Source organism: Staurois parvus, unplaced genomic scaffold (genome assembly GCF_062004578.1).
Source record: "Staurois parvus isolate SC_StPar_1 unplaced genomic scaffold, SC_StPar_1.0 ptg000111l, whole genome shotgun sequence".
Classification (NCBI taxonomy): Eukaryota; Metazoa; Chordata; class Amphibia; order Anura; family Ranidae; genus Staurois; species Staurois parvus.
This window is the reverse complement of record NW_028317907.1, coordinates 18,081-41,500: the sequence shown is the minus strand read 5'-3', so window position 1 is coordinate 41,500 and position 23,420 is coordinate 18,081. Positions and strand designations below refer to the sequence as shown.

The 23,420-nt window shown below is 42.1% G+C and overlaps 1 protein-coding gene across 4 annotated transcripts in view; it reads right to left on the bottom strand.

The window, feature by feature from the left end:
* Window positions 1–23,420, bottom strand: part of USP19 (ubiquitin specific peptidase 19) — a 99,497-nt gene that overhangs the window by 61,581 nt on the left and 14,496 nt on the right. For 3 of the 4 annotated variants that reach the window (XM_089671643.1, XM_089671641.1, XM_089671644.1), the window contains exons 5-15: window positions 22,500–22,714; window positions 20,206–20,395; window positions 16,200–16,333; window positions 11,764–11,922; window positions 8,119–8,229; window positions 7,567–7,677; window positions 5,772–5,873; window positions 5,370–5,510; window positions 3,695–3,813; window positions 3,454–3,591; window positions 862–1,223 (exon numbers count right to left, since the gene is read on the bottom strand). In XM_089671643.1, the coding sequence (XP_089527769.1) occupies window positions 862–1,223; window positions 3,454–3,591; window positions 3,695–3,813; window positions 5,370–5,510; window positions 5,772–5,873; window positions 7,567–7,677; window positions 8,119–8,229; window positions 11,764–11,922; window positions 16,200–16,333; window positions 20,206–20,395; window positions 22,500–22,714 (1,782 nt within the window). The remainder of the gene's footprint in view (window positions 1–861; window positions 1,224–3,453; window positions 3,592–3,694; window positions 3,814–5,369; window positions 5,511–5,771; window positions 5,874–7,566; window positions 7,678–8,118; window positions 8,230–11,763; window positions 11,923–16,199; window positions 16,334–20,205; window positions 20,396–22,499; window positions 22,715–23,420) is intronic. The other variant, XM_089671642.1, reaches the window with a different exon arrangement.

Genomic DNA, 23,420 nt, shown 5'->3' with positions numbered 1-23,420 from the left:
TATACATGGAGATCATATCCCCCCTTATGTATTATACATGGAGATCATATCCCCCCTTATGTATTATACATGGAGATCATATCCCCCCTTATGTATTATACATGGAGATCATATCCCCCCTTATGTATTATACATGGAGATCATATCCCCCCTTATGTATTATACATGGAGATCATATCCCCCCTTATGTATTATACATGGTGATCATATCCCCCCTTATGTATTATACATGGAGATCATATCCTCCCTTAATCTCCTCTTCTCAGTAGAGAATACATTCAGTTCCTCTAATCTTTCCTCATAGCTGATCTCCTCCATGCCTCGTATCAGTTTGGTTGCCCTTCTCTGTACTTTCTCCAGTTCCCCAATGTTCTTTTTGTGAATTGGTGCCCAAAACTGAACTGCATATTCCAGATGAGGTCTTACTAATGATTTGTACCGGGGGTAATATGATCTCTCTCTCTCTGGAGAGAGATACACGTTGCAAATTGCTGCGCAGAAAAAAATCTGCACCTCATAATAGTGTTGTGAACAGAGAACAATTGATTTCATTGTGCCCTTGCAGGACGCGTGCAGAAAAACTGAGGTCTCTGCACTATGGTGTGAACGAGCCCTCAAGGAAACTTCACTAGAACAGGAAATGAGTGGACATCTCTTAAGGTGTTTGTATGGAGAACAGATGAGGGAAAGGCGGGTCGTTATTGCAGTTTCCTCTCAATCTCAATGACCCAGGATGACAAAAAACAATAAATCCTCCCAAAGAAGATACAAACCTCAATAGACACTCAAACATTTCCCACACGTTATAAAAGCAGAAAATGATGCACAAAGCCACAATTCTACAATCCCCACGATACAAACCTTCGGGTTTAACAGATTTTTCATACGATGTTTCTTTTTCTCCCCCCGAATCAAATTCCCTTAAAGTGTCTGAGGCTTGCTCAGAAAACCCAGAGTCCGTGCTGACGAAAGAGTGCCTGTCTGCACACGTCTTCCCCTGAGCACCGTCCTCTCCCACCGCCTCTGTCTGTGCTGTGTGGCAGGGGGAAGACCCCAGGGACAGCAGCGCAGACACTCGGTCATCCTCCTGTGGCTCTCCTAGGTATGTGCAACTAGACTGTGCCACGGAGGACTCTGCCTTCTCTGCATTTAGTGGTTGTGGAGGCTGTTCTGGGGACATTCTGCCCGGGAGGAATGGAGGCTGGAACACGTTTACTGAATATCTAGAAGAAAGCAAAAACACACATTGATTTAGGGGTGAAAATAAACATGTTTTCTGAGCCTCAACAGATGGCTTATGCCACCTTATTTATTTTTTCACCGAATAATTGTATCAATTATAGTATTTAACAGACACACCATTATCTACAGATGGAAGGGGCTCTGAAAACTAAAATTTTCCTGAATCAAGTTTTTGTTTTGCATGCAATCAGGGGCGGACTGACAACTCATGGGGCCCCCGGGCAATAGGGGATCATGGGGCCCGTGTCCTTGCCCAAACTCAAAAAAAGCCTATGAAAAAAGGTACCAGGGGCATCTCATGTGGCCCCCTACTGACCCCGGGCAGTGCCCGAGTTTCCAAATGGTCAGTCTACCCCTGCATCCAATCATATAGTGACCTGTATATGCATGAAGACTCCCACTTCTGATGCGGAGCCTCCAAGATCTGAAATCCAATGAATGAAAGGGGTGGGTTAGGGACCATAAGGCTGAGGTGGATAGGGCTAGATGATGCTGGAAATTATCCTGTTAGGAAATTAAATGGGATTCTAAAAAGGTAAAATCTTTTTTTTTTAGTTTTGCACAGAGAAGTCCCAATCCTCTTCTATTTGGGTCCTTCACCGGCAGTCCTGGCTCCTCCTCCCTGTCAAGTGCCTCCATAGGAAGTCTCTTGTTATAGGGGGGACTCGAGCAGGCTTGCTTCCGCTCTGCGCTCCTGAGAATGGACATTGTCCATTCACAGAGCGCAATGGCTCCTGCTGCTGTGTGAGCCAATGAGGAGAGAGAGGCCCAGGATGCACATTGCTGGAGATGGAGCTCATGTAAGTATAAGGTGGTAGCTGCACAATAAAGCGTTTTTTACCTTCTTGCTTAGAATACATGAAGGTAAAAAACATTCTCCCTTTAGAAACACTTTAACCACTTGCCCTCCTGAGGATTTCCCCCCCTTCCTGACCAGGCCATTTTTTGCAATACGGCGCTGCGTTACTTTAACTGACAATAGCGCAGCCATGCAACCCTGTACATAAATGAAATTTATTTCTTTTTTTCCCCACAAATAGAGCTTTCAGTTGTATTTGATGACCTCTACATTTTTTATTTTTTTGCGCTATAAAACAAAAAAAAAAAGATTGACAATTTTGAAAAAAACAAAAAAACAAAAAACAATATTTACTTTTTACTATAAAACCTGTCCAATGAAAAAAAAAAATAAAATAAATAAAATTTCTTCATAAAATTTAGGCCAAAATGTATTTGTCTTTGCTAAAGAAATAAAAAATTCCCAATACGTGGAAATTTATTGGTTTACGTGAAAGTTATAGCGTCTACAAATGGCGTTACACACACACACATATACATTATATATATATATATACATATATATATATATATATATATATACACATATATATATATATATATATATATACACACACATACACACACACACACATGCATACATACATATATACACAATCATATATATGCATATACACACACACTGGAATTTTATTTTATTTTTTTTTTTTTAATACTTGCAATGGCGGTGATCAGCGACTTATAGCGGGACTGCGGGAGGCATTCTGACACTGGGTGGGAACTAACTGCCACTGACATCCCTAGTGACACTAATACAGTGGTAATAAAAAAGCACTGGCACTGTACTACTGACACTGGGCAGGAAGGGGTTAACATCCGAGGGCGATCAAAGGGTTAACTGTGTGCGTTTCATGGTGTGCCACTTGGGAGACATGCTGCTTTGTATCTTTCTGCTGTGCAGAGAGATTAAAATCAGCATGTCCATGCTGACAGGAGAGAGACCTGTGTTGTGTACACACAGGTCTCTCCCGTCAGCTTTCTCTACGATTGCCGAATGCCAGCCAGGACCCGGTGATTGAGATCTCTAGCCACCAATAGTGGTGCGTGTAGAATGCACCCGTGTAGAATGCGCACGTGCCCCCTACCTGGAGATGCAAATCTCCTATTTGACACGTGATTGTGCGTAGTCCTGCCGCCCTGTAGCACTACTTCTGCTATAGTGTGGAGGACAAGTGGTTAAGCAAGCTCCGACTTCTTGCAGCTGCTGATGCAGACTGAGAAGCTCGCAGTGTGCAGTAAAATCTGAGTAAGCCATTTCAGAAACTGAAGGGAAGGCTGCAGTTCAGCTTGAATGTTACCATTAACACAACAGAATAGAGAAGGCCCTTGTAGTACAATTAAGAGACATTTCACCTTGCATAACCCTCAAGTAGCTGTGCCAGGCGGGTGTAGGTCAGACGAGACTCGGGGACGCTGATTAGGAACGGGTACCCAATATTTTCAGGTCGGCAAGCAATTTTGTGTTCGGGCCAGTGAGTTTTCTGGCAGGCCCTAGAAGGACAGCGAAGATCAGTTTCCGAAAAAAACTTTACATGTATGGGTTTTACTGTACAGGTAATCACTATGATCAGATCAAGAAAGACAACACACTCACTGGTTGCAATATCCAACCCGATAGCACCTGGTACACCGCTTTAGTTTCTCCTCTTCAGACAGCTGTTTCTTCTGACACGCAGAACATTTGGTGATTGGGATGCTAGGAACCTGGGGACGCTGCACAGAATGGATGAAGAAAGATTACCATGCACCTACATCTAATTCATCAAATCACTTTTTCTTCAAAGGACACGACATTGATTACCACGGATAGAAGAACTAGATCAGAAAAAGATGGTTCGGGTAAGCTCATGTTCTCCTCTCGTTCGGTCTAGTGTACCGAATACAGGTACACTCTAACCACCTCCTTCCCAGGCCAATTCTGCAACTCATATGTAAATATCAATGTGTTTACTAGAAAATTACTTAGAACCCCCAAATATTAAACATTTTTTGTAGCAGAGGCCCTAGAGCAGGGGTGTCAAACTGGCAGCCCTCCAGCTGTAGCGAAACTACAAGTCCCATCATGCCTCTGCTTTTGAGAGTCATGCTTGTAACAATCAATCTTGCAATGCATCATGGGACCTGTAGTTTGCCAACAGCTGGAGGGCCACCAGTTTGACACCCATGCCCTAGAGGATAAAATAGCAGTCACCGCAATTTTTTTTTATGTCACGTTATTTGCGCAGCAATTTTTCAAACACAATTTTTGTGGGAAAAAATACACTAAAAACAAAAAAACAACACTAATATATATATATATATATATATATATATATATATATCTACATTTTTTAGTAAGATATGAAAAATGATGTTACGCTGAGTAATTAGATACCCAACATGTCACACTTTAAAACTGCGCACGCTCATGGAATGGCGGCAAACTACAATAGTTAATTTCCATAAGTGATGCTTTAAAAATTTCTACAGGTTACCAGTTTAGGGTTACAGAGGAGATCCAGTGCTAGAATTATTGCTCTCACTCCGATGTTCACGGCGATACCTCACATGTGTAGTTGAACACAGTTTACGTATGTGGGTGTAACCTACGTATGTATGAGTGCGCACGGAGGGGGGAATGGAATGTTCGAGCGTGCTTTAAATTTTTTATTTACTTTTTAATTTTTACGCTGTCCTAAAAAAAAAAAATATATATGTTTTGCTCACTTTTATTAGTATCACATGGAATGTAAACATCACTTGTAATAGAAATAAGCAGGACAGGTCCTCTTTATGGAGAGATCAATCCCCACATCTCTCCTCTACAATGTAAAGCATTCGATTAAAAAAAAAAAAAAAGGACTTTACATTAGGACAAAACTGGAAGTGACGCAATGACATTTCTCCGGTCTTCCTGGGCCATAGAGATGAGTGGAGGCCATCTTTCCTTCACTCATCTCTATGCCCAGCTACTGCAATTGTGAGATCAGTTCTTGTGCTCAACGATCATCCAGGTAAGCCAGAGATCCACCTAAAAGTGGCAGAAGGGGGGGTGGAGTGTTGACCCCTACCACCACTTCTTAAAGTGATCCAGCGGCGAATCTGCTGCTAGGATCACTTTTAACAGAAAGGGAATTGCTGGCTGAAACGGGGTTACGGCACATTGCTGCAGCCCTGACCCACTTCGAACCGAGGACATATTTTGACTATGGCCGGGAAGTGGTTAAGGACTTCATTGTCTATTCATAGAGTGAAAACATCACAGGGTAAGCTGTGAAACTATGGCATACCTGCTGGACCTGCAGCACAAGGACACGCTCCTTGGCAAGTTCCGGGGACAGAACCTCAAAACACAGGAGTACATCTGATGGAGAGACCGAGTCCACAGAGCAAGACGGCCTGAACATGCGGTGGAAGCGGTGTTTCGCTACCTAAGAGAAGGGCAAAACAATCTGTAATGTGGCACAGTACATGTAATACCATTTTTTCTTAATCAGATATTTAAAATGGAAGTTACCCGCTCCATCAACATTGACTATTTGTAATCCTTATGCTGCAAGCTTTAGTAATTATATAGGAAAGTACTGTAAATTACATTCACTTTTTTCAAAGATGCATTCAGTGTGAACCAGGGCTAAAGCTCAGTAAGATTGCAGTGTGTGAGGGCAGCTTTAGACTAGGTCTCGTCTTACCTCAGCTAACCTCAGGTTTTCCATCTTAACTCTCACGCTCTGAGAGATGGACTCGAGGACATCTGAAGCGCTGGAGTTCTCTTTACTGATGCTGACCAAAAACTGCAAATAGGTGTAAAAAGAACCGATTAGACCAGCAATGGGCAAACTACGGCCCGGCGGACCTGAAATCCGGCTCGCGGAGCTAGGCTCCCGCTAGGCTCCTCTCACAGTCCGCCCTGAAGACCGGTGCAGCATGAAAATCTGTCTCCTATGAGGATCTGTCCCCCTCGACGTATCTGCGCATGTGCCGGAGATCGCCGATCGGCTGCTAATGCCTGAAACTGGCACATGCGCAGATACGTCGAGGGGGACAGATCCTCATAGGAGACAGATTTTCATGCTACACCAGAACGGCGCGGGACACGGCGAGAGGAAAGGTAAGTGAATTGACACAGGGGGGGCTTAATATGGGGGATGAATTACTATAGGGGGGGATGAATTACTATGGGGGATGAATTACTATATGGGGGATGAATTACTATAGGGGGGATGAATTACTATGCTTACTGTGGGGGAATATTACTATACTTACTATGGATGACACATACACATCATTCATCTACTCTTGGTCCAATATATGAACCCATTGCGGCCCTCAAGTCAAAAAGTTTGCCCACCCCTGGGTTAGATTGTGCCACGGTATTTGTTCAACATATATTTATTGCATTTCACACCTACGTGGATCAGTATTCCTAAGAATGCCATTAAATGATAACTTGCATAAAGTCGTAGGTGTCAAATGTGGAGTGGAGGGGGGACGGGACGATGGCGACATAAGGGCTTAATGAACTGGTTGAATGAATTTAAATTTGATGCACAAATGACTGACCACACTCTTCGCTGGTAACAGGTCCACTGTAGCCTCCCTAGCGGACTGATTATGTCAGTATTTCTGTGCTCAAAGCGGTACATTTTTTTGCATGGAAATATGTTGTTTTTTTATTGTAGGACTGTAATTTTTAGGAATAACTCACTGAAATCTGTCCGAACAAGAGTCTAGTAAACATCCCGGGTATGATAAAACTTGAAACACGAAATCATAAATTATAATAGAATCATAAAAAAAAAATAATAATAATAAATGTAATTCTATAATATAATCAAACCAAAAACACTGAAATGTGAAATAGAGCGCCAAGTTCGCACATCGCTGAGCAAAGTCGCAGAATCGTTTTCAGTGTCTGATGAGGAATTTCCCCCACGAATCATTATCACTCAATTTTGCAAGTGGTTCTGATTTACTATCGCTGTTCTCTAGCCGGACTAAAACCGCATTTGGCCTAAAGGGACGCTTTTTGGACGCCATGGACGTTTCTCAGTTTCCAAGCAGAAAGAACAGTAAAAATGCAGGCAGGGCGCCGGACAAAGCACTCGGGACAAAATGTATGTGAAATGGTTTGATACAGGAATGTTATACTATGTGATTTTAGTGTATTTAGTGAATGTCACTTTTTAAAATTTTCAAATCTCCCGCCAGTTCCAGCCCCCGTACGTCCCGACGTCGCAGGGAATGGAACCCAGAAGATGGATACCGGCATCGGCCGGAGGAGATGGTCGGGGACGCTGCAGGGGGCACATCGCGGGAGCGCAGGACAAGGTAAGTGCTGCAGGGAAGCCCTGAGCAACGCTGCAGTGTATTCCCGAGTGTAGCTCGGGGTTACCTCTTGTGGTGCTGAAACTTTACCCCGAGCTACACTCGGGAATACCTCCAGGGGGGTTAATATCACAGCACAGTGTCTATGAGAAGTCTCACCTTAATGGGTTTCTTGTGTGGCTCCTTTGCAAAATAGTAGACTGTAAGGACCTTCTGCTTTTGGGGTAAAGGAACCGGTAGGTACAGGAAGGGATCAAATGTAATAGACACCTGTATAATACAAACAACTTTGTCAGGAATTCAAAAATGTCTTTTAAACATTCTTTCATTACAACCAAAACCAGAATATCAACTCATGATGAGTGTGCACATACTGTGTGTCAGACTGCATGGCTAAATTAAAAGGAAAAACACATTCTGTTTTATACCAAAAAGTAAACCCTTCGAGAGCAGTCATTAATGTCTGGATGTCCAGACCAAATTTTAGCAGCATCAGTGCTCTCTCCAGCTGCAGCCTGTGTGAAGTCCCATAGGACAGCACACAGTCATTGAGGGAATGAAGAATGGTAACGGGCCAGTTTTCATCAGAATGCATCAAAGTAATTTTTTTTATTTTTTTTTATTTATAAAATAGGAAAAAAGGACACATCCGAGACAAGCCACATTAAGGGGCTTAGGCAAAAATTGGTTTCACTTGCAGCATTAACCCACCTTAGCACAGACAGGACAAACCAGCTTAGACTTATACTGGCCCTGGAAAAGATCGACCACAAAGGAGTCGTTCCTCATCTTATGCCGCAGCCAGGCCTCATCAGCGACCTCCTGTCAGGAAATAATGGAATGTAAGTTCAACACCACCTGGAAAATTACTGGCAGTAAAAAGGAAACAAAAAAAAAAAAAAAAAATTTCTATCTACAGCTTCTTCATGAGTAAATCCTCGAGCACTCGAGGGCAAGGGGACAGTTGGGGGACCCATGAGATGCCCCTGGTACCTCTTATAGGCTTTTTTGGGTGTACTTTGAGTGTGGGCGTGGGCAAGGACACAGGGGCCCCATGATCCCCTATTGCCCGGGGGCCCCATGAGTTGTCAGTCCGCCCCTGGTTGTGAAAGATCCATACTCTTAGATCTTTTGAATTGACTGACCCTTTAAGTGCTATTTTCCCTCATCAGCGGTGGATGTTGGACTGATTGACGAGTCAGCACAACCAAAAGAATTATTTCTGTTATCAGTGGCGATTGTTGAACTTCCTGATAGTCAGTTAAGTGTAAATGATCAGTTGATATCCAACACATTTTGCAAGTAACAGGTTGCCCTGAGAGCCGATTGGAGGGAAGGGTCACACCCAGGGGCAGACTGACCATTTGGAAACTCGGGCACTGCCCGGGGTCAGTAGGGGGCCCATGAGATGCCCCTGGTACCTTTTTCATAGGCTTTTTTGAGTTTGGGCAAGGACAGAGGGGCCCCATGATCCCCTATTGCCCGGGGGCCCCATGAGTTGTCAGTCCGCCCCTGGTCACACCCCTTTCAGACAGCACACAGGAACAGAGCCGAGGCTGTCAATCACTGGCTGTGCCCTCCCCTTCCACCTTTTTTCTCTTTGTCTCAGTAAATATTTGTCAGAAGTGACTCATGCTTATAGCAGAGGAAGGAGGCGGCAGAAAGAAATGACACTTTGTGCTCTGGAATGAGACAAGTACACACTATAGAGGGATATGCTTTGTTCATATTTCATGTCTGAGGTTTACAACCACTTCAGCTGAGCAAGGTGAAGATGAAAACTGATTGGTTGCCATGCACAGCTGCTCTAGATTCTGTTTGCTTCCATTTCAATACATTCTGCCTATTGCCTATCAACTTATGAAAGTTGATCGACTGCACTTGATTTGTCCTTTTTGGCGCTTCAAATCTTTTTACCCAAGGCCCCTCAATGGGTAGAGAACAGACTTAATTTAGAAGCCCCCTAACTGCTATACTGACATACTGACACTGCTAAAGCTGCTAAGAATAATCTCATCAAATTCACTCCTAACCCCTCTGTGTATGTTAGTACTCGTCATACTCTGGGAGCTTACAAAATGTCTGGTGGCTTGGTAAGCTCACCTGTCCATAGCTTCTCACTGTCCCCTCCCACCTTGGCGTTTTGGGATCTGCATCCCATCCGAGGGTGGTCCCATCTCTTTTGCTGTACCCTTCATATTAATAATAATAATACAATCTCCTAGATTGGAAGCTCGAAAGAGTAGGGCCCTCTAACCCCTCGTGTGCTGTTTGTTGTTGCTGTACTGTTTCATGTATTGTCCCCTCCCCCCCTATTGTACAGCGCTGAGCAAACCCTTTGGCGCTATATAAACTCAATGTAATGTATTTATATATATATATATATATATATATATATATATATATATATTAAAAAAAACAACAAATTACAAAACAAAAAACACTAAAAAAAACCCTAAACACTACAAAAAATAAACCCCTAAAAACAAAACAAAAAACAAAAACAAAAAAAAAAAACCTGAAAACCAAATACCCTAAAAAATTTTTAAAAAACCCCTACAAAACAAAAAAACAAAAAAACAAAAAAAAAACAACCCCAAAAACTAAAAAAAGCAAACAAAAACAAAAAAACAAAAACTAAAAACAAAACCAAAAAGTAAAATAACTAAAACAAAAAAAAAACTACTAAAAAAAAAACACAAAAAACTAAAAAAAAAACAAAAAAAAACCAAAAGCGAACTAAAAAAACCTAAAAACACAAAAAAATTACAAAAACAACTGAAAAAAGAATAAAACGGAGATTGGATCCACTTTTTGCACATGTCGCAGTTTTCAGAACTTCTCCGTCACCAACAGATGCACAGAACAGTTTGGTAGTTTAGCTCACCAAGTATCCACCAAAAAAACCCAGAAGTATCAGTTTATGGGCAGCACAGCGGCTTAGTTATTGGCACTTCTGCCTTGTAGCCCTGAAGTCCTGCGTTAGAATCCCAGCCAGGACACCATCTGCATGGAGTTTGCATGTTCTCCCTGTATTTCCGTGGGTTTCCTTCAGGTTCCGCAGCTTCCTTCCTCCAACACTCCACAGACATGCTGGTAGGTTAAGTGGCTTCTATATGTGCAAGTATGTACGCATGTGAGATGGAGACCTTACCCTAGGTTCACATCTGTGCAGGTGGTGCCGCTAGTTCTAATGGCACGCCGCTTGCACTGGGAAACGCAATGGTACTGGGAACCGAGGTTCCCGTGCGGGCTGCGTTTTTCCAAAGTAGCGCAGGGACTTCTTCAGGCATGGGAGTCCATTCAAATGAATAGGCTCTTGTGCCTGAGCAAAACACGGCCCGCATGGCCGCATAGGTGTGAACCGGGGGTGAGATTGTACAATAACTGAAAGGCAGGGACTGAAATGAATGTACAACATTTAAAGTGCTCTATAATTTGTTGGCGCTATACAAATGCCTGTAATATATATGAGAAATGACCCAGTGTTAAAGAATATGTTACTCCAACATTTTATATTCCTGATATGTGCTTGCTGTATCACGTACTTGTATGAAAAAATATCCTGTTCTCTATGTATTGCTTCCTTTGTGTGAAATCCCTGGTGTTCCTGCCAGTCCCTCTGCTTTCCTACCAAAACTGACTACACTAGGAATGGGAGCACAGCGTGGTCAGTTTTATGGCTGTGCTGCTCTCCTCCAATGATTAGACTTGTCCTGACACACCCCACCAAGCACAGACATTCACTGGGAAGACCCCCGTACTGCCGATTCTCTGACCTAGCACTCTGAGCAACTTATGCAGCTGATAAAGGGTTTGTGATCACTATAATAATTTTTTGATAAATATCCTCATATCTTTTGCCTTTTGTTTCTTTTTGAAACTGCACGTGTTGTTTTGCATGATGAGGGTTTCACATGTACTTTAATAAAAACCAAATAAGAGTTGGTTGTGGCCAGCTCAGTGGATTGCTGTAGGAAAGTCCTGGATTCTTTCTTGGATACACAGAATATAACTGGATATAACATTTATAGGTAAAGTTGATCCAGGGAATATCCGATTGCCTCTCGGGGGATCAGGAAGGAAATTTTTTCCCTGCAGGAGCAATTTGGATCGTGCTTTGCTGGATTTTTTTTTGCCTGCCTCTGGATCAATGATGGGTATAGGATTATAACTTTTTTTTTTTCTATGGTTGAACTGGATGGACTTTTGTCTTTTTTAGCCAGACTAACTATGTAACCTGGACATTGTATGTAGTCACAAGAGTCTGTTTACCACATTCATAGGAAACGGATAATAGGTTACTACATCAAATGCAAATTGATTATTAAATGAAATCAAGAGTATTGGCTGTACCTCATCCGGCCTTCCATCGGAGTCCACAGTTTCAGTGTATGGCTTGTTTTGAATCCTGTTTAGATCTTCATGAAGCCCATCCAGGAGGAAAGCCATAAACTCCTGGGCATCATGCTGGGCATAACCTGTGAACTGGCTGGCTTTGCTTGCAACGATCGCCTACAGGAAGGAGCTTGGTGTTAGAAAACATAGCACTTGTGACTACTCTTTGATAAATGTAAAAAAAACACATAACAAGGACTCATATGCATTATTAAAGCGGAGATCCACCCAAAAGGGGAAGATATGCTTTAAAGGACTGCTCCCCCGCTCCCCATTAAGGATTGGCACCCGAATTTGACAGGTACCCGTCCCCACTTCCAGTCCGATCGCCTAGGCTATCAGAAGGTGTCCTCCCTCCCTTCCTGTAGTCTTTTAGGACACGTGACAAGACCAAGAAGACTACAGGACCATTCATAAAGCGCAGCACTACTCGGGGCATGTGCAGTGGGTACCCGGCTGTGAAGCCACAAGCTATCACAGCCGGGTGCCCACACTGAAGATACCGGCCTCCTGGAATACAGGACAGCCGGTGAAACGGGCTTTGGGGGACACACCGTGGGAAAGGTAAGTGGCTGTTTTTTTAAAAATCAGCAGCTACAGTTTTTGTAGCTGCTGACTTATTTTTTGACAGGTGAGTGGAACTCCGCTTTAACGTGATATTAAAGAGGGTTTTTTTTAACAGCTTACCAACCGCCCTATAGCAGAAATACTGCTACAGGGCGGCACGGGTGTGTATAAACATGTATATATACACACACACACACACGTGATTTTGCATTTCTGAGTAGGAGGCGCACGCGTGTCCTACCCGCACCGCCATTTGCAGTTGTCAATCACCGGGTCCGAGCTGGTGATTACTCGCCGACGCCCAGTGATTACTGAAGATCTCCGACAGGGAGAACTGTTTTGTTTACTAAAAGCTCTCCTCCCTGTCAGCTCGGGCACACTGCTTTGGATGGCTGTGCACAGCACAGCCATCCAAAGCAGTGTGCTTACAGTGAAGCACACAGACCCCACCCCACAGAATGCATGAAGGTAAAAAAAAACCTTGAGCCTTTACAACCACTCTAAAACTGAATTCCAGACAGATACAACAAAGAAATTAATGTAGCTCTGTATTTGTTCATTCATCAATAAATGCATTTTTTTTTTAATGCAAGCACTGTAAGTATATAAAACATTAAAACAGCGCAAAAAGAATTTTAAATAAATACCACCGCAAAAATATATATATAAAATAATAAGTCCCACTCCAAATTAGTGAAATAATTATTATATAATAAAAATTATCATTATTAATTATAAAAATCAGCCTTTAAATGCAATAAAATGCTGATTTTGCTCATTAAGAATGTGAGTGGCTTGGTACAAAATTGAATATAACCAAGTGTTGCAGTATTGCGCTATATATTTGTTTTTTCCCTACATTATTCCGAGCGTTTTCTTGGCGAGCGGTGTCTGTTGATCCTGGAGGTTGGATGCTGGATATATTCTGGTTTGGAGTGGGGGAAATCCAGGAATATCTGGAGGTACACTGACTGGATCTAGGATCCCAAAAAACCCCTAAAAGGCGTTTTTTCACCAATATCTGGTGAGTGCGGTATAGTTTTTTGAGCACTATTTTTGGTGGAAGCACGATTTATTTCTTTGGGAAGAGGACTTTCACAAATATTTATATTTTTTGATTTTGATTTTTTTATTATTTTTAATATTTTTTTCACTAATTTGGAGTGGGACTTGTAATGTTATATATTTTTTTTTGCGGTGGTATTTATTTAAAATTCTTTTTGCGCTGTTTTAATGTTTTATATATTTTTTGGTGTGTGTTTGCACTGATGAGCAGCAGCATTTATTTGTATATTTAGTATTAATTTGTACGAATTTTGGCGCTGGCGATTTATGTTTAAAATAAAAGCATTGTAAGTAAGCTGAATTTGACTTGGTGTCAGCTATCCTGCTATACTCACGTGTCAACAAGGAACGTGCTGATAGGAGGAGAGCAGAGACATAAAGAAATAGGCTCATCAGTCTGCTGCTTCTCCTTTTAATGACCAATCACAGATTGGGTGAGGGAGCAGAACTAGGAGTGTTACTTCAAGTGGTATTAAGCCCAAAAGCAAAATTATAATATTACAGCCCACCAATTCTTAGACGTGATGAATGCATTAGTTTTTTTAGGCATGCTTTCCTTTTTTCATCCGGCCATACACTATACAATTTTCTGTCCAATTTCTGCCCAATTTCCTTTAGATTTACCTTTAACTTTGTAGTGCAAAAGCCCACCTAATTGGATACAATTGAAAGTGTTGTTAGGTTTGACCTCCTATTATATAGTTTTTGGTAAATCTAAACCAAAAATATCAAGAAAATTGTATAATGGATGGCCGGCCTTAAGTCTGTTTTTCAACAAAACAAGCTGTCCTGCAGATGTAGCAGAGTACTCAGATGACAAACCATTCATCACTGGGGCAGCACAGTGGCTAAATGGTTAGCACTTCCGCCTGGCAGCACTAGGGTCGTTGGTTCGAATCCCAGCCACGGCACCTCCTGCCTGGAGTTTGCATGTTCTCCCTCTGCCTGCGTGGGTTTCCTCCGATTACTCCGGTTTCCTCCCACACTCCAAAGACATGCTGGTAGGTGAATTGGATCCTGTCTAAACTGGCCTTCGTATGTGTATGAATGTGAGTTAGGGACTTTAAATTGTACACCCCTTGAGGGTTAGGGACTGATGTGAATGTGATATATATATATATATATATATATATATATATATATATATATATATATATATATATATACACACATATACACACACATATACACACACACATATACATACACACACACACATATATACATACATATATATACACATACATATATATATATACATATACACACACACTCATACGTGTGTGTGTGTGTAAAGCGCTGCGTAAATTGACGGCGCTATACAAGTACCTGAAATAAATAATCACTGACTTACAATGGTCAGCTTTTATGTAAAACCTTTATCTCTAAAAAAAAAAGTGTTAGTTGGAGCCTGGCCTACATTTGTTAGCGTATCTAAATCTGCTAGTGCATCTAACACTACCCTCCACTACCCTCCCCACAGACTGAAAATGCTGCTGCTGCTGAAAGGTGTCTCTATAGCTCCTTCATCCAGAGTGGGGGTGCTCAAATACAGGAGGCGTGTTAATCGGTCAGATCAGCCAGTGAAAACAGAGGGAAAAAGATGAAAACTAATACAGCCACCACATCCAATAATTGGTAAACTGCAATATATTAAATGTTTGGTTTTGGATTTAATAGTGCTTTAATTGTAGCGGAGAAAATTCAGGTCTCCTTGCCTACCAGACAAGAGCTGCAGAGCGTGACAAGGATTTGTGAGGACTGAACAGAAATATAAACCCTTGGGCTCCTTTGGTAGATTTAGCCTGGAGTCCAAATTTATGTAAAAAGTATGTAAACAAGAGATGCAAACAATAAAAATAATAGTGCAGCGCTAATGCATATTAAAATAAAATAACAATACATATATATATTTTTATTTTACTTTAATATGCATTAGCGCTGCACTATTACTTTTATTGTTTGCTCATTTACTTACAAGGTTTAAGGTAGCGTGCTGGCTGCTTATCTGCATACTGATCCCCATAGAGAAGCGCAGGAGGAACCCTATATTTATTTTTGAACACTGTAGATCAGTTACAACTATAATTCTCCTTTCAACAATTCTGCATACAGTTAGGGCTCGTTCACACTAGGCTGTTTTGCCAACGCTTGCCAAACGCCCCTATAGCGTTTGGCAAGCGTTGGTCCGGCGTTTGCGGAGCGTTATTAACGCTCCGCAAACGCCGCATGCGCGGTTTAGCGGCGGTTGCTAGGCGTTTACCGAGCGGTAATAACGCCCCACAAACGCCTATAATGCAGTTTGAGTGGTGTTACCGCTCCGCAAACGCCCCGCAACCGCGTCGCAACCGCACCGCAAACGCCGGCCGGGAGTTTGCGGAGCAGCACCATAGACGAGAATAGGAGGCTTCAAAGCCTCCTGACTCGTCCAGAGGAGTCCGTTTTGCCGCGACGCGACGCAAACGCTCCCGTTAGAACAGCACCATGTGCTGTAATGAACAGAATTGGCAGAGGCGTTTGGGAAGCGGTAAAAACGCTTACCAAACGCCTCTCTGCCGCCTGCACACAAGGCTAGTGTGAACGTAGCCTTAGGATCACAGAAATGCAAAGTCACCAACAATCTGGTTTCTTTGTGGAAATCCTGTTGTACTAGCAATACAGAAAGATATAAATAATGGCACAAATATCTGTTCTAACACACCTCACCGAGGGAACATTTATTAGGGGAAAAAAAAAAAAATAGTCAAGATACGGATACCTACCTTCAGCTTAGATGGCTGGAAGGCATGATGTGTGCCCTTCCACAGAGCTCTTAACAACACGGCAAAACTAACTGCCAGACGACCGCCGGTTCCTAGAGGGTTGTTGCAGTTGATCTCCGACTCAAAAGAGTGATCTAGTGAGAAACAAGATACAAAAAAAATAACGGATATTTAACCCCTTGGTGCCGGCGCCTCCTGGCCCTTTAAGGGTTTCAGAAGCCAGGAGGCAGGGCGGGGTTTAGGGTCATGTGACCGCCGTGATTCACCGTCGTGGCGGTCACATGATTGGGAAAGGTCCCGATCGAAAGAGGAGATCGGGACCTTTTCGTGAGTACCGGACATGTGTGTTGGGAGAGCGCAGGGCAGGAGCTCTCAGCACATTTTCCTTTATTTAACACAAACGCAAATGTGCGGCCGCTCGGCGTCTAGGCCCAGATGCCGCCCATTTGCTTTCAGCCGGCGCCAAGAGCTTAAACAAAGGTAGCCTGGGAATCAATGTTCAGTGGAACCAGCAAAAAAAAAAAAGGAAGAGTAACCAGGTAATTACACTGTTTGGCAAAAGAATGGGGACACTTCTCCGACCTTGTGCTCACAGTTTAGTGAAGGCCTTTTTCTGTTGGCTGTGCCCCTGTAAACAAATCCAGCTCCATAAAAGCCAAACAAAGCTAGTTCTCTGCCAATCCCTCCACTGGCTTACACTCGCCTAACAAAAAAAATTCAAAATACTAACAACAACTTACAAAGCCATCCACAACTCTGCCCCCAGCTACATCACCAACCTGGTCTCAAAATATCAAACAAACCGCTCTCTTCGTTCCTCCCAAGACCTTACTCTTTAGTTCCCGTGTAACCTCCTACCATCCTATGGAACTCCCTACCCCAATCTGTCAGACTATCTCCTAGTCTATCCTTTAGACGATCCCTGAAAACCCTTCTCTTTAACCATTTCAAGTCCAGACATTTTTACCCCCTTCCTGTCCAGGCCAATTTTCAGCTTTCAGCGCTATCGCACTTTGAATGACAATTGCGCAGTCATGCAACACTGTACCCATACAAATTTTTTTAGAGACAGATAAGACTTTATTTTGGTGGTATTTATTCACCACTGGGAATTTTATTTTTATGCTAAATGAAAAAATCTTTTTTTTTTTTTAGTGTTTTTCTTATAAAATTTTGCAAATAAATCTTTCTTCATAAATAATGGCCAAAATGTATTCAACTTTTTTAGTAAAAAAAACCCAAAAACAACCCAAATTAGTTGATAGCCAAAAATAATTTCACAAATTTTTTTTACATCTCTACTTTTCTTTAATTATATTTGTTTGTTTTTTTTCCTTACATACTGTCACCCTAGCAGTACAGTGTCACCATAATGACACTTTACTACTTGTGGGGGGTGAAGATTTTTTTTTTACATTGAATGCTTTTACACCCATAAAGGCTGGGAGCGCGCACAAGCTGTAAATATGGGGGCGCTGTTTATGTACGGCAACCGGCTCCTGCACTGCTCCCGTCTGGCCATTTATGTACATGGGCCGGACGGGAAGTGGTGAAAGAAGCCTATCCTGCTTCTAACTAATAAACTGCTTTTTATTTCCTCCATCAGCTCATCCCCCCCACAGCTATTACCTTTTGTATCACTCAATCCTTCCTCTCAGAATGTAAGCTCTAACGAGCCGGGTCCTCCGTTTCCTCTTGAACCAAATTGTATTGTAACTGTAATGTCCGCCTTCATTTTGTAAAGCGCTGCACACACTGTTGGCGCCATATAAATCCTTTATTATAATAATTACAATAATAAATTATAATAATTACAATAATAATAATGACATGGCTTGATGATGAGTTTGATGTGAAGAACTTGAGTGGCCTGAACAGAGCCCTGACTTCAATCTTACTGAACACCTTTGGGATAAACTGGCAGGTGAACGCAGCGGAAGTGGGAGCGGGTAGCTGTCAAATTCAGGCACCCACTTCCCAAAGGTGCAAACCCTTATTAACCTCTTGCCGTCGCCTGCTGTTGATAAACGGCAGGGCAGTGGCACTCCAGGGGCGGGTTGCCGTTCATAAACGGCACCCGCCTTTTCTAGCTGTGCCCGCTCCCTGGGAGCGCGCAGCACCGCTATCCAGTGCCCGCTGTGTCCTCCGGACACAGTGAAACACCGATCGTCGGACGGGACCTCTGTACGAGGTCCCGATCATGCGATCACTGATTGGCGAACCAGTGATCGCATGCAAAGTAGTAAGCAAGATGTCACTTGTGACATCATTGCTTACTATGTGTGAATTCTGTGAATGATCACAGAGGTCACATGGTACAGGGCTATTCACAACAGCCTTGTACCATGTGACAAGCTGTGATCAATCACAGCTCACTCAGTACTTCTCAATGACTGCAAGAATGCAGATAGAGAGAAAGCGAAATGATTGCTTTTACATCCTATATGGGTGTAAAAGCAATCAGTGTAAAAAAAAAAAAAAAAAAAAAAAATTCTTCATCACCCCCCACAAGTAGTACTGCTAGGGTGACGGTATGTAAAAAAAAAAAATAAAAAATAATATAAAAAAAATAAAATGTAAAAAAAAAAGTTGAAAAATTATAATTTTTGGTTATAAACTAATTTGGATTTTTTTTTTTTTTACTAAAAAAATAACGGAATACATTTTGGCCAAGATTTGATGAAATATTTATTTGCAAAATTTTATTTAAAAAAAACACTTTTTCAAAATTTTTGGACTTTTTCCTTTACATAGTAAAAAAAATAAAAATCCCAGCGGTGAAAAAATACCACCAAAATAAAGCTTTATCTGTCTCAAAAAAAATGGTAAAAAATTCATATGGGTACAGTGTTGCATGACCGCGCAATTGTCAAAGTGTGATAGCGATGAAAGCTGAAAATTGCCCTGGACAGGAAGGGGGCAAAAGTGTCCGAACAGGAAGTGGTTCATGGGGAGCAGGGGACAAAGCATTAAAGTGTAACTTCCGCTTTTGGGTGGAGCTCCGCTTTAAGGTAGCAACCCACTGTCCATAGGAAAAGCATTTAATCTCTTCTTTTATAGAATGGTTGTTATTTTTACTGTAGTGACAGACTTGCTTTAACATACCTTGGCATATTCAGCAAACATAACCTACCAAATGGTTTCTCTTTTGCCTACCACCCTCTGAAAACCATAATGGGATTTGAAAGGGTTATGCTGGTTCAAATTGCCTAGCTTTTTTTTTTTTTTCTTTCCTTTCTAAAGCCAAAGCCTGGATATAGAGCTCCATCAAAAGAAGCATTCATTTAATATTGTTTTCTCGTGTGCGTAATGCACAATTCACTATCATGGAGTATAAACATCTACAAGATGCCATAAAAGACAAAGATCTCATACAATATCAGAACATATTGTTTTTCCTCCTCTCCACGCCTCAGAATGCTTTATAAAAAGGGACGTGTGCTGTATAGAAATGGTGCTCTCATTAGAACAACCAGATATGAAGACCAACACAAGGGCACACAAACTAATCCCAATGAAGGGGGTAAAGAAGAAAAAAGGAAAAAAGGAAAAAAAAAAGAAAAAGGAAAAAAGGAAAAAAGGAAAAAAAAAAAAAAGGAAAAAAAAAAGGAAAGAAAAGGAAAGAAAAAAGAAAAAAGGAAAAAAAAGAAAGAAAAAAAAAAGGAAAGAAAAGGAAAGAAAAGGAAAGAAAAAAAAGAAAGAAAAAAAGAAAGAAAAAAAGAAAGAAAAGAAAGAAAAAAAAAGAAAGAAAGAAAAGAAAGAAAAAAAAGAAAGAAAAAAAAGGAAAAAAAGAAAAAGAAAGAAAAAGAAAAAAAAAAAAAAAGAGAAAAAAGAAAGAAAAAGGAAAAAAAAGAAAAAGGAAAAAAAAAAAAGAAAGAAAAGAAAGAAAAAAAAGAAAAAAAAAAAAAGAAAAAAGAAAGAAAAAGGAAAAAAAAAGAAAAAGGAAAAAAAAAGAAAGAAAAGAAAGAAAAAAAAGAAAGAAAAGAAAAAGAAGGAGGTTACTAACCTTGGAAATAGTCCCTAAGCTCTCGTGTGTTGGACAGAGACTGGATAACGCTGTTCATAAAGCAAGTGTTTCCCAGATTAACCAGACCAGTAAAACCTGGCAAGCAGACTCTCTTCTCCTCTTCCTCCTGTGCACTGTCACTGCTCATTGCGCTGTGTGTCATAGGAGGGACCATGCATGTTGGTTTGGGCTATGGACAAGAAGAAATGCACCATTATACTTGCAGCTTAGGTTAGATGTGTTATCCATTCAAATCAACTCGGGGAAAACTTAGTTTATGTCAAATATCAATATCCTTTTATGCAACTTATTCACACCAGCCATGCTCCCACCTGCTGACCATTGTTCTATGGCATTTCCTTTCTACTGCAGACCAGGACAGGGAAGGGGAGAAAGCCAATAGGGAAGTATCAGCTATTTAAAGTGGAACTTTAGGCCGAGTAATTACAATAGGTGGACACGCAGGATTTTGAATGCAAAAGAGACATGTTTTGTCTCTTCTGCATTAAAACCATTTACCTGCCTGTCCGCCCTTGTACAGCGAGCCGCACACAGCACCGTGGTAGTTCATTGAGCCTTCCTGTCAGTATATCTGCTTGCCCATACATCCCATATGAGCAGATACTAACAGGTCAGGGGGGAGAACTGCATGGCACCAACGAGCTGCTGATCACTGGTGTAATGCTTTAGAGCAGGGGTCTCCAAACTTCCTAAGCAAAGGACCAGTTTACTCTCCTTTAGACATTAGGGGTGCCAGACTGTGTGTGGCCAGTGGGAGTAAAAAATGCCCTGACATTAGTGGGCATAAGCAATGCACCATCATTGGTTTGATTGGACGGAATAATGCCCCATTGTTGGTATCAATGGGAAGAATAGTGCCCCATCAATGCTGTCAGTGGGAGGAATAGTGCCCCATCGATGCTGTCAGTGGGAGGAATAGTGCCCTTATCGATGCTGTCAGTGGGAGGAATAGTGCCCCAAGGGCCAGGAAAAGGCAAGCCCCTGGTCCATAGTTTGGAGACCACTGCTTTAGGGGCTCCACAAACAAAAATACACATTTTTGTTTACCAGCAAAACAGTGTGAATTTATTATTGTTGTTAAAAGTTGACCTTATTCTTTAAGGGATATAATATATATATATATTTTTTTTTTTTCCCCTAGGAATAGGATATCATTTAATATAGGTCTATAGGATATCCTATTCCTAGGAAAAAAGAAAATATATATAATTTTTTTTTCTCTTTTCCTAGGAATAGGAAATATCTATATATGTATACACACACACACACACACATATATATATATACACACATACACACACACACACACATATATATACATACATACATACATACACACACACATATATATACACATACACACACTTTTTTTTTTTCATGCACTCCTGTGACCTAGATTCAGCCGATAGCAGGCTAAAGTGCGCTGTCAGCTGACGTCACAAAGCCGGTCTAAACTCTGCACAAGTCCAGACAATAATGTCATGATCTGCCCAGATGTCTGACCGGCAGCTGGCTCAGCCTCTCAATGTGCCGCTGAGAGCCTGACCCAGCCACTCCCGTCCCCTCCCTAGACTGACACTTAATTAAGCGCTGGAGGGGCAGAACACAGACCTGAGAACTGAGTGATCAGCAGTTATTGATCGCTCAGTTCTCAGTGTAGAGCTAGCGGGGAACAACTGCAGCATCAGATGAATGCTGTAACTATCTAGGCAAGTATGTTTGTTATTTTAAATTCCCCACCAAGGGCGGACTGACCATTTGGAAACTCGGGCACAGCCCGAGGGCCCGGGTCAGTAGGGGGCCCCATGAGATGCCCCTGGTACCTTTTTCATAGGCTTTTTTGAGTTTGGGCAAGGACACAGGGGCCCCATGATCCCCTATTGCCCGGGGGCCCCATGAGTTGTCAGTCTGCCCCTGTTCCCCACACTTCTTTAACTTTCTGTCTGAGCTGACAATGCTGCCTTAGCCCTTTCCAAGTTCTCTCCTGCTGAACCACCAAAAAAAACAAAAACAAAAAAAGACAAATAATCTCTGCACTCCATCCCGGACTTGCACAGGCTGCCTACTTTGCTAAGCCACAAAGGCCACCACATACACTGAACGTTCCACACTACAGCCTGCACATTATGAATGAGCCATACAATGCAGGTCACGGTATGCAATAAACACACAAATCACAACACAGAGATATTGAAAATAAATAGCCCCGTAATACAGGACAACATTTCTGTCAAGAAGCTAAAACCGTGGACACTGCTGCGCTGGATACCTACAGAAGGCAGAAGTGGCTCTGATTTTACAGAGACGTGTTCGGCTGCTGTTCTCGGTGCAACCTTCTCCAGACTGGCCTCTTCTGCCCGGGGCTTCTCCTTCTCTACGCCTCTGGCTTCCTCTTTGCTGGACAGAGCATGCTGGTTACTCCCAGGCTGTGCTTTATCGAGGGGGGCAGGACTGGCAGGCATTGCGACCTTTGCACCACCCACTGCACCTTAAAAATGGGCAAGGACAGTTTCTGCTTAGCAGCACGTTTGTGTATCTATAAAAAGCTTTACTACAATTTAATTTAACAAAAATAAATAAATAAATGCACAAACATTACAAATTATTCAAAAAATAAAAAAAGGGGGAGATTTACTAAAACTGGAGCACTCCGAATGTGGTGCAGCTGTGCACGGTAGCCAGCTTGTTCAGTTAAGCTTTGCATAAAAACCAACCAGTTTCCAGGTTTTATTGTCAGAGCTGCACCAGATTTTGCACTCTGCAGTTTTAGTAAATAACCCTCAAAGTATACTTGGTAACATAACACATTTCAACACAAACAGGCCCAGCTGTAACCCCTTAAAGAGGTTGTAAACCTCTGAAATGAAAAGTTAACAAAGCCTATCCCTACATAGTGTGTACTAGTCTCAGTCCAGAGCACTTAGTGTGGTTCCTATCTTATTTCTCCTCTCTGCTATCTGCATGAACCACTTCAGATAATCTAACCTGACACCAAGCAATGCAAGGAGACTACCCAACTCCTCCTCCAGCACACAGCAAGTGATTGGTATCCGGTCTCCCCGGACCCCGCATTCACTATATCCGGTCTCCCCGGACCCCGCATTCACTATATCCGGTCTCCCCGGACCCCGCATTCACTATATCCGGTCTCCCCGGACCCCGCATTCACTATATCCGGTCTCCCCGGACCCCGC